This window comes from Panthera leo, chromosome B1 (assembly GCF_018350215.1).
Source record: "Panthera leo isolate Ple1 chromosome B1, P.leo_Ple1_pat1.1, whole genome shotgun sequence".
In the NCBI taxonomy this organism is placed as follows: domain Eukaryota; kingdom Metazoa; phylum Chordata; class Mammalia; order Carnivora; family Felidae; genus Panthera; species Panthera leo.
In genome coordinates, this window is record NC_056682.1 from 183581939 (window position 1) to 183596747 (window position 14809).

The 14809-nt window shown below is 36.0% G+C and overlaps 1 protein-coding gene across 5 annotated transcripts in view; it reads right to left on the reverse strand.

Moving 5' to 3' along the window:
- RBPJ (recombination signal binding protein for immunoglobulin kappa J region) overlaps positions 1-14809 on the reverse strand; it is a 103288-nt gene that overhangs the window by 27446 nt on the left and 61033 nt on the right. For 4 of the 5 annotated variants that reach the window (XM_042936754.1, XM_042936755.1, XM_042936750.1 and 1 more), the window contains one exon: positions 14429-14467. In XM_042936754.1, the coding sequence (XP_042792688.1) occupies positions 14429-14467 (39 nt within the window). Of the gene's footprint in view, positions 1-9130; positions 9554-14428; positions 14468-14809 lie in introns of those variants that run through there. The other variant, XM_042936752.1, reaches the window with a different exon arrangement.

Sequence of the window (14809 nt, forward strand, 5' to 3'; positions counted from 1 at the left end):
GTAACTCAAATCACAATTACAACTTCTATACGATGATTCTAGTTAGAATCATTATACACACTCCTGATTTATCTTTTAATTGTTTGTAAAATTAATGGTATGCAACACTTTTGTACTTAACAATCTAATTACCCACCAGCGCCACTCCCCCAGCTATTAGAATCAGTATCTTCCAATGAATACAAAGCCATAACTTTTTCACATTAGGTCATTATTACATGTTCTTAAAAAAACAGCCTTACATAAAGATTACACAAGCTGTGAGCTCATGACCTGAGCCCAAGTCGGATGCTTGACTGACTGAGCCACCCAGGCGCCCCTAGAACTTGCAGCACTTAGAAAGTAAGTGGCTTGGGGCAAACATTTAACCTCACCCAGTCAGATAATAATGCAGACCTAACACAGAGCAGTTGTGGGTATTAAATGAGATAATCCAGATGGCAGCATTTGTGGTTACTGACTGAAAACCTGTTGGATGCAAGGCAGGGCAGCTAACACTGGGATCCAATAGCTTGAGAATTAATCCCTATCACTGAAGGGACTTCACCAGGGACTTCACTGAAGTCAAGTGAAGACAAGACTTTGGAAAACAAATTGTAATAAAATACACGACTCAGAGGTATGAACGAAAGTACCACTAAAGGAATGTTTATGTAAAGTTAGGGGTGATGAAGAACTATAAACTCTTGAACAACGTGGGGGTTGGGTGCCAGCACCCTGCACAGTCACAAATCTGCATATAATTTTTGGCTCCCCCCCACCCCCACCAATAGCCGACTGTTGACCAGAAGCCTGGTAACCATAATTGATTAACATATATTCTGTATGTCGTATGTATTATACACTGTATTCTTCTAATACAGTAAGTTAAAGGAAATGTTAAGAAAAATCATATAAGGAAAATCCATTTACAGTACTATACTGCATTTATCAAAAAAATCTGCATATAAGTGGATCCATGCAGTTCAAATCCATGTTGTTGTTCAAGGGTTAACTGTACATGGTAGGAAAAATTTCTTAGAAGAGTTAAATTCCAAAGGAAGAGGGGTAGACACAGGAAGTGGAAGGAGGAAAGAACAGGGCATTCCAGAGTCTGGAGAAGTATGCACAAAGACAAAAAAGATCCGGCACATCTGGGTACACTGAGATTCAGGCTGAGGAATCAGGCAGACACAATAACAAAACGGCAGCTAATATTTCTTGATTACTACGTGCCAGGCCCTGAACCAACCTCTTCATATGCACTGTTTCATTTAATCCTCACAATTCAAAAAGGTAAAAGTATTGTTACTACCACTTTGAATGTCTTGCCCAATGTGTTGCAGTTAATGGCAGCCAGGAACTGAAACAATTCTTTGAGTCTGAAGTGAGCCACTGAAGGGAATAAAGCTGATAAACTGGGTAGAGTAAAACTGTGAGAGGCTTGTCAAACGCCTTGAAAATCTGACATTTGTAAATGTATATACAACGTATGAAAGCTTAAGTTAATTCAAATATCATTCTATGCTAGATGATGATAAAAGTGGTAGCAAGTATTACAAATTTTTTAAGACCTGGATAAAAAATTTAAATGTAACAAAATAAAAAATAAAATCCATCTCTTAAAACACTGTGCTATAGAATCTGGATTTTCAATCTAGACAAAAGGCAATGGGAGATCTTAAGGGTTTTTTTAAAAGTACAATTATTTTTCCGTTTCAGTTAATTTTTTGTGGTGGAATAGGGAAAGGATTAGAAAGTATTGAGACAAAACTTGAAAAAAGGTTGACATATTAAAAAAGTAACAAGATAGTAGGAGGGGAGGTGGAAAAGACTTGATAATTTTTTAGATCTTTTGTTTTGGGAGAAGTAAGTGTATATTAATAGACTCTGTTTGACAAATGTGAATTCTGAAGTATCCCGGACCTCCAAGCTCTAAGTATTCAAAAGGCTGTTGGAAATACTCATCTGTAGTTCCGGAAAGGGGTCAGGGGTGCAAAAATAGGGTCTGCTGGTGTGTAGTTCACACACAAAACCACAGTAGTGAATGCAATCTCGGAAAGAAAGCATAGTGACAGGAGAGTCAAGAAGAAAACGTATAAAAGGAAATGGAGAAGAACCAGTAAGAGAGAGAACTAAGGCTGTTCATTAGATGCTATTGAAGGAGACAACCTTGAAGAGGTAACTATCAAAGGGTGAGATGCTGCAGAGGTCATTTTAATTTTAGCAAGAAGTCTAACAAATGCCAGGTAACAGAAAGGCTTATAAATTATTTGTAAAATGAGAAGCCACTGTAATGTCTAATGGGTAAGAAAGGAGCCATAAATATTGGCAACACCTTCAAAGGAATGGACAATGACCAAAGATCAGTATCAAAGGAATAGCTAATTGTGGAATCCATAAGTGATCGTGCCAAATCCTACTAGCATTTCAAGGGTGGGAATACAGAAAGCATAATCTCAAAACTGCTGGGTAATGGATAAGGGGTACAGTCTGGAAAGGATAACAATAAGGTTTCTGAGTGGTTGCTAAGTCAGATGTCTGATCATAGAGTTCAGGGTACGTAAGAAACCAAGAACAAAGTCAGAAGGCCAGTCAGTATCTTGAGAAAGCTAGCGGAGAAGTCCAGTTCTTAGCATTAAACTTGAAAAAGTGATATATACTTGAAAAGAAAAATTTTAAGTAGCAATTTTAAGTATACTTACTCCTAATACATTATATTTGCATTTATAGTGACAAGCAATACAATGACAAGCATTATATCATTAACCATTATATCATTATAATATCTCTATTGTATCAGTCAGCAGTTACTTCATATGTTTGTCAGATTCCACATCTTTTTTTTTGTCTTCCCAGACTACAAAGTCTCTGAGACATTCTAGTAGGCATATTTTAGAAATGGGGGAGAGGTTAAATAACTTTCGCAAGATGATAAATACCCAGGATTCAAACTTAGGTAGCGCAACTCTCAAGGACAAAATTATACTATCAGATACTTTGCAATCTCTTTGCTGTGACATACACACACACACACACACACACACACACACACACACACACACGCACACACACAGGTCTGAATGTTAACTCTTGTCACCAAGCCTGAGTTTTCTCACCCATAAAACATATGTGTAGATACACGTTTAAAGTTAGCCCCACAAAAGGACATCTACGAAATGTCCGTAAACTCTTCCCATTATTATTGTTGTTGCTATTATTATTATTATTATTATTATTATTATTTTCTTAGAAAGGAGAGGGGCAGGAGGGCAAGGCGTGGCACCACTTCCACTGGAGCTATAGAGCAAACCTGAAAAGGGCCTAGAGGTAAATGTTCAGGCGTATCACCTGACTTGGCACAACAGGTAAGCTGCACATTTACCCATCTTCCCATTCAGGATTTATTGAGAGCCTATTATACCCTGGGCACTGGTCATCATGCTAGTTGCCTATGTTGGAAGTAGCTGTGTACAATTATGATTATAACAAAAGATTTCAGATCTCAAGCTGTTTATGGTGACTGCAGATGACAGCTCCAGTTTTCATCCTTTCCCTTTCTTAAAACAGCAACTAGAACCTTAAGATAATCATTAATAATAGTTGCCTTATAACTAATTCACCATATAGCTTCTTTCAAAAAGGAAAAAAAAACCTGTTTTCTTTTTTTAATTTTTTTTTTTTAACGTTTTATTTATTTTTGAGACAGAGAGAGACAGAGCATGAACAGGGGAGGGGCAGAGAGAGAGGGAGACACAGAATCTGAAGCGGGCTCCAGGCTCTGAGCTGTCAGCACAGAGCCCGACGCGGGGCTCAAACTCACGGACTGCGAGATCGTGACCTGAGCCGAAGTCGGCCGCTTAACCGATTGAGCCACCCAGGCGCCCCAAAAAACCTGTTTTCTTAACAGAACATCGAACACATTAAAAATTATGTTCTCTGGTAATTACAGCTTGATCATTTCCTCCAGCATCTTAAGTAGCCATAACCAACAATCAAAGATATATTCTGAAGAAACACAATTAAATAATAAAGCCCACAGAATGCAGCCCATGTGCCTTTCATCCAGACAGAGTAGGGTTTCACCAACAGAATGGGGTTTCAATTTCAGTACTATTGACATCCTGGGCAAAATAATCCTTTGCTGTGAGGGACTATCCTGTGCCCTGTAGGGTGTTCAGCAACATTTCTATCTACGTATTTGAAGCCCGTAGCACCCTTCCTCAAACTAGGACAACCAACACCGTCTCTAGATAATGGTAAATGTGAAGGGAGTTGAAGGACAAAATCACCTGGGTTGAAAACCACTGGGTTAGAGAAAAGCCAAAAGTAGTCCAACAAGATGGCAAAATCATCCATTGTCTTTTTAAAAAGAATAAGGGAAATTTTAGCATTGGAAAGCATAATGTAGGTATCGTTAAGAATCTTACTAGAATTACTACTTTGTATTAGTGAATTCTGAAAAAGAATGACAAAGTTAAATCCCAGTTTCTTGGAATAGTTACTATTCTAACAAGTCTGAAGTATATTTTTTGTTAATTTCATTTAACGATTCCTTAGAACGTAAAAATTATTTGATGGGGCATCTAGGTGGCTCAGTTGGTTAAGCGTCAGACTCAGGATTTCCGCTCAGGTCATGATCTCATGGTTCCCCCTCCCAAATAGACAAAGGCCACCATATTGTAAGGATTGGGTCATCATCACTTCTGTATTCTATGAAGTTTATTTTGGAAATAAACCATTTCACTACTTCTTTAAGGCTTTACCCGTGTAGAGAAAAATCGGGAGACTTGAGGATTTTGAGAACATGTAACAGTAGGGAGTGCTGACACTCAAAGGTTAAGTCATCACCTTGGTTCTTACATATCTAGGCCTGGTTGATCCAAACTTGGCTCCTCGAATCCCAAGGACCACGCAGACCCTTCCTATTCCAGCTCATTTTCTTCTTCCCCCAAAATGTCCTATAAACATATGACTGGCCTAAGGTGAATATTAGTTGCAACCATTTTTATATGAATTATTTACCACTTATAAACTAACTACCTAATAACCATACAGAGCAAAGATCACACGTTACTATCAATGTATATTCAACTTTATAGTTTTATTTTTATTTTTTTAATTTTTTTTTTTTTAACGTTTATTTATTTTTGAGACAGAGAGAGACAGAGCATGAACGGGGGAGGGTCAGAGACAGGGAGACACAGAATCCGAAACAGGTTCCAGGCTCCGAGCTGTCAGCACAGAGCCCGACGCGGGGCTCGAACTCACGGACTGCGAGATCATGACCTGAGCCGAAGTAGGCCGCTCAACCGACTGAGCCACCCAGGCGCCCCTAGTTTTATTTTACTATAAATCTAAATTCATCTCATTTCTACTTACTTTATATGGTGTTTGCTACCCATGGTTCTTATGATAAAGTAAAATCCATAATTAGGTTAAAACATGAATAATGTACTCTGTAATATAAAACACTTAGTAACATCTGAATACGAATAAAGAACCAAAAGAGACATTAATCTGACCTAAGTTAATAAAGAATGGAGGATTCTCTTGTCACAAATCGAAGAGGGTGGATCATAAATAGACATAGCAAACAGTAACTTTAGCTATAATCCAGGGTAGGTGAGAATACATTGCTATAAGAGTTTCTCAGCAGGCACTAGTAAAATGCTTCTCAAAACTGCATGCTATGGACAAGAAAGAAAAGAGATCCAAAAAGAAAAAATAGGGGCTCACTGAAAGGCAATGGAATCCCAAAATTAATACACAGATATTGACAAAATATATACAACCTGTGAAGTAGAAAACAGATACAGAGGTTAAATCTTAACTATCATCTTAGAATGTTATTACTTACTCTGGAGCAACCTCGAAAACAAACCAAGAAATAGCTTCAGATACTGAGTTTTTGGTGACCAGGAAAGTAATGGAGGTTTGTACATGTACAATGAGAACAGAGGGGTGGCAGTGAGACCAACAGAGAATGGGGCTTCAGAAAAAATCCAAAACAAAACAACAGTGTTAGTCCAAGTGATAGAAAACAGGTTTTCAGAGTAAATAACATAAAATAGTGCCAACAATTACAATTACAGCAAACCCAAAGCGGGGGCGGGGAAGAACCTTACAAAAGAAGTCCTGGTACTAAATTATTTCAAGCAAATGCATGAATTAGTGGGTACCAGTCCACAGTGTCACAAAGGGGAAGAAAGTTAAGAGTACATGCCTTTAAAGGTTACCCAGAACACAAGTATATTCAAAATTCCAGTTCTAACCTGATTGTTGACAATAGGGCAAAGTCTCTTAGTACAAGGGGGTATTAGGTTGAGTAATATCTATGTTTTCTAAAAGTATGTGTTACAGTGCTGTTGCCGGTCATAACTCCAGAGTTCAGACATACTCTCACATAAGGGATAGGCACACATTCCTGGAGATTGACGCCTAACTGCATTGCAACTAATATTTTTAATGATGGCCCCAGGCTCTAAATGACAAAATGAGAAGCCTCCACAATAAAAGAACAACTGTTTCTATATATTAATATAAGGTCTGGGCATTCGGTTTTATTTTTGAATCCACACTCTGCTGTACCCATAAGCCACATTACAGGGACTATTTCAGGAGAGTAGGATGCCCTTGTAAGTTAGTACTCAATTGATTCTATTTGTATTTCTGAAAGAATGCAATTATTTAAAAGGAAAAAAAAGTGAATCTATAATAACACTGAATAGTAAGTACATAGTGTTAACTATCCTTAATCAAAAATTTAAATTTTGAGGAGGTAGAATTGTGTTTTGAACACTACCCAAAATATCATCCTCTAAATAAAAAGGCTTTTTTTTCCCCCAATATTTCTTAATTTGGAAGATGAGGGTACAGACAGAGTAGGGTAGGTTTAGAAGATTTATTTCTTAAGGGACCTTCTCTGAATTAAACTCCCTATTTCCCCATACCCCAATAAAAGAGATATAAAATTCCTTTAAAAAATATTTTTGATAGAATAAAAGACACTAAAGTTTTCCTAACAGAAAACTCTTTAAAGGAAAAATGGGAAAATATGATTAAAAGGAACCAGAGGAAACCTAAATTTGCTATACTATCAAAAGGGAAAACTTCCTAATTTTTAATTTTGGGTTTAAAATTAAATTTTTATCATAGAATTGGTCACTGATTTTTACATTCCAATTTTCTGTTTTATACAAACCATTTTGCTAAATTTGCTTTATATTAGCTTTGATAATAAAGAATAAAAATCTGTAAGCTTGCCATCTTTAAAAAAGATTTAAAAAGAAATAAAACTTAACTGAATTCTCCCCTTGAAGATATATTAATTCCTTTTAGGGTATTTTTAAAGGATAAAAGCAAATAAAATCTTTTACAACTTTATTTAGATTTTTTTAAAATGTTTATTTACTTTTGAGAGAGAGACAGAGTGTGAGTGGGGGAGGGGCAGCGAGCGAGAGAGACACAGAATGTCAAGCAGGCTCCAGGCTCCTAGCTGTCAGCACAGAGTCTGACGCGGGGCTTGAACTCACAGACCGTGAGATCGTGACCTGAGCCAAAGTCGGATGCTCGGATGCTTAACCGACTGAGCCACCCATATGCCCCTAGATTTAACTGAAACACAGTAAAATGTAAGTGTACAGTGGGTTGTTTTGGTATATGTATACACCATCACCACATTACAAAGACAGTCCTCATTCCCAAGTTTCTCTTCTGCCTCTAATCCCTCCTCCTGTCTCTCCCTGTCCCCGGGAAACCACTGATCTGCTTTGCCATTATAGATTCGTTTCCATTTTCTAGAATTTTGTGTAAATGAAATCATGCAGTATGTATCCATTTTTTTCTGACTTCTTTTGAAAACAGAGCATAATTATCATAGGATTTTATCTATGTTGTTGCATGTATCAACAGTTTATTCCTTTTATTGCTGAATAGAAATCCTCTGTAGAATATATCACAATTTGTTGATTCACTCACCTGTTGGTAGATGTTTGGGTTATGCCTGTTTGGCTATTATAACTGACACTACCACAAACACCTGTGATCAAGCCTTTGTATTCACATTATGTTTTAATTTCTCTTGACTAAATATGTAAAAATGGAATGGCTGCACCATATGGTAGGAGTGTACTTAACTTTTTCAGAAAGTGCCAGATTATTTTCCTAAATTGTTGTATTACTTTACCTACCACCAGAGTATAAGAGTATCAGTTCTTCCTACTAGATATCTCATTGTGGTCTTAATTTGCATTTCTTTAGTGGTTATTTGCCACAGTGTCTGGAGAAGTACCTGTCTCAATCATTTTCCTATTTAAAAAATGGGTTATTTCCTTGTTATTGACTTTTTATTATTTTCATAATCTGGAAACAAATGTTTTACTCATAATTTTGAAGAAGTAAAATTTATTCATTTCTTTCTTCCAGAGTTAGTGCTTTCGTGTTATATCTAGGAAATATGTGCTTAACCCAAGGTCACAAAGATATTCTCCTGTATTTTCTTCTAAAATATATATAATTTGAAGTTTTACATTTAGGTATATTTTAAGCTAATCTTTGCATATGGTTCTAGCCACGGATCATAGTTATTTTGTGTCTATGTATATAAATGACAGGGGCATATGGACATACAAATGTTCCAGAATCTTTAAAGACCCTTTAACTAAATTGCCTTTGCACCTTGAATGAAGAACATATACCTCAAAAACTTCCTCTGGCCACTCTTCTGTTAGGGTGATTTACCTGGTTGTCTTTACACCAATACCATCCATGATTACTGAATGTAGCTTAAGGTTGTTTGCATTTCCATATAAATTTCACAGTTTGTCAACTGTTACAAAAAGTCCACTGGGATTTTGACAAGTATTAAGTTGAATCCATAGATCAATTTGGCAAGAAGTGACATCTTAACAATATTGAGTCTTCTGTCCCAAGAATATTTACTCAGGACTTCAAGCTCTCTCAACAATATTTTAAAGATTCAAGTGCACAGTGCTTTTACATCTCGTGTCAGATTTTCCCCTAAGAATTACATACTTTTGATGTGATTATATATAGTATTGTTTATTAAATTTCAATTTCCCACCGTTCACATAAAAAAACAATTCATTTTTATGTTGATCATGTATCCTACTATCTTGACAAAACTCACCTATTAGTTTTAGCAGCTTTTTAAGATTCCATAGGATTTTCCATATAGATGATCATGTCTGCAAATAAAGACAGTTTTACTTCTTTCTTTCCAATCTGGATGGCGTCCTTTTCTTTCCTGAACTGACTGTACTAACTAGAACTTCAAGTACAATGTTAAATGGAAGCGGTGAAAGCAGACAATCTTGCATTGTTCCTGATCTTGAGGGAAAACATTCAGTCTTTTCACAGTTAAGTATTGTGTTAAACATAGTTTTTTTGTAGGTACACTTTTTTTAGGAGGAAATACCCTTCTGTTCCTAGTTTGATGAAAATTATGATCAAGGATGAATGTCAAAAGCTTTTCTAAATCTCTTGAGGTGACCACATGATTTTCCTTTTTGTTCTGTTAATATAATGAATTACATTGATTTCCATTTGTGAGATAAAGCCACATTGTTGTTTTCATTTTGAAAATTTAAGACTTTTTGCATCTGTGTTTGTAAGGGATACTGGTCTATTGTTTTATTTTCTTGAAATGTCTTTGCCCTGCTTTTAAAACAGGGCAATGCTGTCCTCACAGAATGTACTGTGAAGTACATCCTACTCTCCAATTTTCTGGAAGAGTGTATATAGAACTGGTATGATTTACTTCTCAAACGTCTGGAAGACCTCAAGAGCCCGTAGTTTTCTTTGTGGGAAGGTTTATAATTACAAATTCGATTTCTTTAGACATTAGGGCTATTCAGGTTATGTTTCTTCTTGAGTAAGCTTTGGTAGTTTGCTAATTTCAAGAAATGTGTGCATTTCTTCAAAAGTTGTTGAATTATTAACAGAAACTTATTTATAATATTTGCTTGTTATCCTTTATATATCAGTAGAATCTGTAGTGATGTCACCTTTCTTTCTTCATAGTAATTTGTACAGAATCTGATTTCTATCTGCTATGACTGTCCTGCTTGAAAGATTTCTTTAACATTTCTAGTAGTTCAGGCCTGCATATGATAAATTCTTTTCCATTTTTTTTATGTCTAGAAAGGTCTTTATTTTGTCTTGCCCAGGGACAGAATCCCAGGTTGCTGACTTTTTTCCCCCTTTGAGTACTTTAAAGCTCTTGTCTCATTGTCTTCTCCTTAGGAAGATTTCAGATGAAAAGTCTCTCATCATCCTCATCTGTCTTCATTCCTTTGTACACATCTTTTTTCTCTGTTGCTTTTAACATTTTCTCTTTATCACCAACTTTAAGCAACTTGATTATAATATGCTCCAGTGTAGTTTTTGCGCTTGGGTTCACTGAGTTCTCAGAACTATGGTTTTACAATTTTCACCAAGTTAAGGAAAATTTCAGCCATTATTTCTTCATCTATTCTTTTAACCGTATCTCCCCCTTGGCTGACTCCAATTACTTGGATATTAGCCCACTTGAACGTAAACCACAGCTCCCTTACAGATTGAGTTATTTTACCCCGAGAACTTTTTCTGTGTTCTTCATTTTGGATACTTTCTATTGTTATGTCTTCAAGTTCATTAGTCTCTTCTTCAGCAGTATGTACCTATAATTAATCCCATCAACTGTATTTCTTCATCTTAAATATTGTAATTTTCCTCTCTATGAAATCTGATTTAGATACCTTTTAAAATCTTCCATGTCCTCTATTTAACTTGTTCAATCTCTTCTCTAGCTCAGGGATCTGCAATTACAATCATAAAGCAAATCTGATGCACCCCCTCTTTGTGACAGAAAATTGTACTCCAGCATACAGACATGCCCATTTGTTTACACATCGTCTGTGGCTATTTTTTTACAAAAGAGCTGAGTAGTTATAACAGAGGATACATGGGCCACAAAAACTAAAATGTTTACCACCTGATCCTTTAACAAAAAAAAAATCTCAAACTCCTGGTCTTAGCACACTGAACACATAGAAGACAAATACAATAACTGCTTTAATGTCTTTGTCTAATTCCATCAGATGTCGTCACTGCTGGGTTGGTTTTAATTGACTGAATTTTTCCCTCATTATGGATCATATTTTCCTGCTTTTTTGTATGACTGGTATATTTTAATTATATGTTAAGACACAATAAATCTGACTTCTGAGTATTTGATACTTTTCTATTCCTGTAAATATTCTTGACCTTTGTCTTGGTATATATTTAAGTTACTTGGAAAGAATTTGATCCTTTCAATCTTGTTTTTGAGTTTTTTAACAAAACTTTTACCTAACAGTAAAATCAGCAGCATTTGGTGTTGGCCAAATTTTGCACCATTATTGAAGGAAAATCCTGCTCTGCAGTACTGTAGTAGATGCATCATGAATTATATTTTTCCACTTTAGCTAGTGGGAACAGGCAAGTTTGTAGTATGAGCTTCAGGATGTTTTTCCCCTCTAAATCTTTAGCTTGATTTTTATCCCCCAGCCTTGGGTAGTTTCCTCACACTTGTGTGTTGATCGATACTCAGCTGAAGATAAGAAGGGACCTTCTGCAGATCTCCGGAACTACGTAGCTCTTTCCTCTCCAGCTCTCTGCCTGGGAACTCTAGCCACCGTGGGCCCCCGGATTCCCAGCTCCATCTCCTTGGTTCCAGGTGCTTCCTAGGCTCCACACCTGGATTCCTTCTCCCTACATCATGTCCTAGAAACTCTCTAGGTACTAAGTTGGGGCAACTGTGGAGCTCACCTCACGGGTCTCCTGTCTCTCAAGGCTCACTGTCCTTTCTTGCCTGCCATCTGGTATCTTGAAAAACATTGTTTTAATATATTTTGTCCAGGTTTTTTCAGTTGTTTCAGTTTGGAGTAATTCCAGTCCCTGTTACTCCATTTTGGCCAAAAGCAGAAGGCTTAAAAGCTTACAAAAATTTTCCAAACAGGGAAAACCGCTTAAAGAGTAAACGGAAAATCATGATAAAGTAAACGGGGCCTAATTATATTATTGTATATATTTAAGGAAAGGAAAATTTCCTTATGATATTTATTACCATCACAGTGACTGCTATTTTTACAGAGGTATCCCCATTAAAAGCAAGTGATTTATTCACCAAAATATATTCTATGGTTAGGAGTCATTGCAATCTATTACTACTGGTAATAAAATAAAATAATCTATTAAACTATAAATTTCAAAATGTCCATAAATGTGAATTAAAAAATTCTGCTTCGAATTTTTTCCTGGTATATACAAACAAGTAATTGTATATGTCTTTAGAGAAAAAAAAACCTTTCTAATTTAAGTAATTTCAGACTTCTAGGAAAGTGGCCAAAGTAGGCAAAGAACTGTACTAGTCCCCTTTCCTCCAGGCTCCCCAAATATCAGTATTTTGCCATATTTGCATATTATGTTTTTAAACAATTTAAGAGCTCATTGTAGATACACAGCCCCTGAACCCAAATACTTCAGTGTTCATTTCCCCAAAACAAAGACATGCCCATATACAAGCATAATGCAATTATCACTGATACAATACTTGTATATACAGATTTTATTCAAATGTTGCCAACTGTCCCACAAATGTCCTTTATTTGGAGTATGGAAGGCAGTGTTGAGAAACTAATGCCCTTGGACCAAATCAGAACAGCCACCAATTTTTCTAAATTAATTTGAGCTCAAATACAGACATTCCATTCATTTATATATTGATATCTATGGCTGATTTGGGGATGTAAGAAGAGATGAGAAGTCACAACAGCCTCAGTGTGGCTAAGTCTAATATGTTTATTATCTGGCCCATCATAGAAAAGTTTGCTAACTCCAGCTTTAAAACAAAAGACAATTTTTTTCCTGGTCCAGAATTTAGGTGAATTTAGTTGTCATGATTTTTTTGGTCTCCACTAGTCTGCTATTCCTCAGTCTTTGTTTCTCGTCGTCTTGATAAGTCTGAAGAGTAAATGTTGTTTACTTTATAGAATGTTCCTCATTTGTGTCTGTTTCCTCAGGCTTAGACATAGCTTGTGCATTTTTGGCAGGAACATCACAAAAGTGACATGATGTCATCCTCCTGAGGATGCACATGATGTTTATTTGTCCACTACTAGTGATGTTAAATTTCAATCACTTCATTAAGGTGATATCTGCCAAGTTTCTTCACTGTCATGCTCCTTTTGTTCCCTTTATAATTAATACATACTTTGTGAGGATACACTTAGAGACTAAGTAAATGTTTGTTTCTCATCAAACTTTAAACCGATAGTTTTTCTGCCTGAAACAATTATTACTGTAGTGGTTGCCAAAGTGTGATTTCCTAGTTCCATCATTCCTTCTACATTTATTAGATGGAATTCTGCTATAAGAAAAATTCCTAGCCTCCACTACAGAGTCATTTCTTTAACTCAGTGTAGACTTTTAAACTATATTTTATTCTGTGGGTTCTATTACTATCATTATTTATTTTGAAGATTAAAGTGCTCATGATTTGGCTAAGGAGAACCTATTTAAACTGGCTCCCTTTCTGTGTCCTCGCAGCATGTCTCCATCATTCTTTGAGTACAGCATTTTTTTTAATAATAACAATAATGTGGAAATAACCCAAATGGCCATCAATGTGAAATATTAAAGAAGGAGCAGTGTGAAGGCAATAAAAGACTACGGAGATATGAAAGAGAACAAGGTAGAAGATGTACAGTTAGGTGGAGTTACAAGGTCCAGAGCGATGGTAGAGTATGATGCCAGACTTAAGAAAAGAAAAAGAAGAAATGACAATGATATGCTTATACATGCATATAATATTCTTGAAAGATACTAACAATGCAGGATTAGCATTAACTCTAGGGCTGTAACTGTGCAACAGGTATCTTTTTTATTTACAAATGCTGATTGAAAAAATTTTAAATCATTTAAGACTAATCCTTTCAACCTTAACATTTGTAATTAAAACGTATATTGTAAAATTAATTCGCATAATTAGAACACAATGTAGTATTTATAGTCTCCTTAAAATGATTAAAATCTTATATTTCTTTAAATTTTTTTAAAGCATTTATCTTTCAAGTTTCACTTATAATCAATAAATTATGATTAGCTAAATGCAGCTAGATTGGCCGGATATCGGAAGCTATCTTTACATTGTTGCCTTTGTTATGTTCACTATATCATACTCAAGATTACTTCTTAAAAGGTTTCATTTTTCCCCTTTGAACTATACCCAATTAGCCTGGTTTTGGGGGGTGGAAGGTGGGGGGAGGACGTAGGGAAGGATGGGAAGAAGCTTACGATCTAGATACCAGTATCTGAATCACTTCAAGAGCACCTAATATCATTTTTAAGATGACAGGATCTGGTATTTTCATTTAACGTTTGGGTGAAAGACTAATATAATGCTTACCTAGTGAGTCGTTTAGGTGGAGGCCGCTCACCAAATTTTCTGGAAAAAATAAGAAAAATAAATAAATATATATAGGCTGTTATTCCACAGGAAGCTTTTTAGGCACCATGAAATCTCCTTTGCGACGTATACTTCAACTCTACTAAGAACAGCACAAAGGAACGTCCTTTAGCAACCATCCTTACCCAGAAATAACAAAATACATACTTTAAAAATGGTTTCTAAACAAAAACAACACACCCTAAGTATGCCTTACATACCTACTCTGAGCATGTAGCACAATGATCAGAGGAGTGTGACCAATACCTCCTAGAGACACCTTGCAAAAAAACCCCACAACTAACCAAAGACACCCAGTCTCACACACTCTGCAGCACTCAG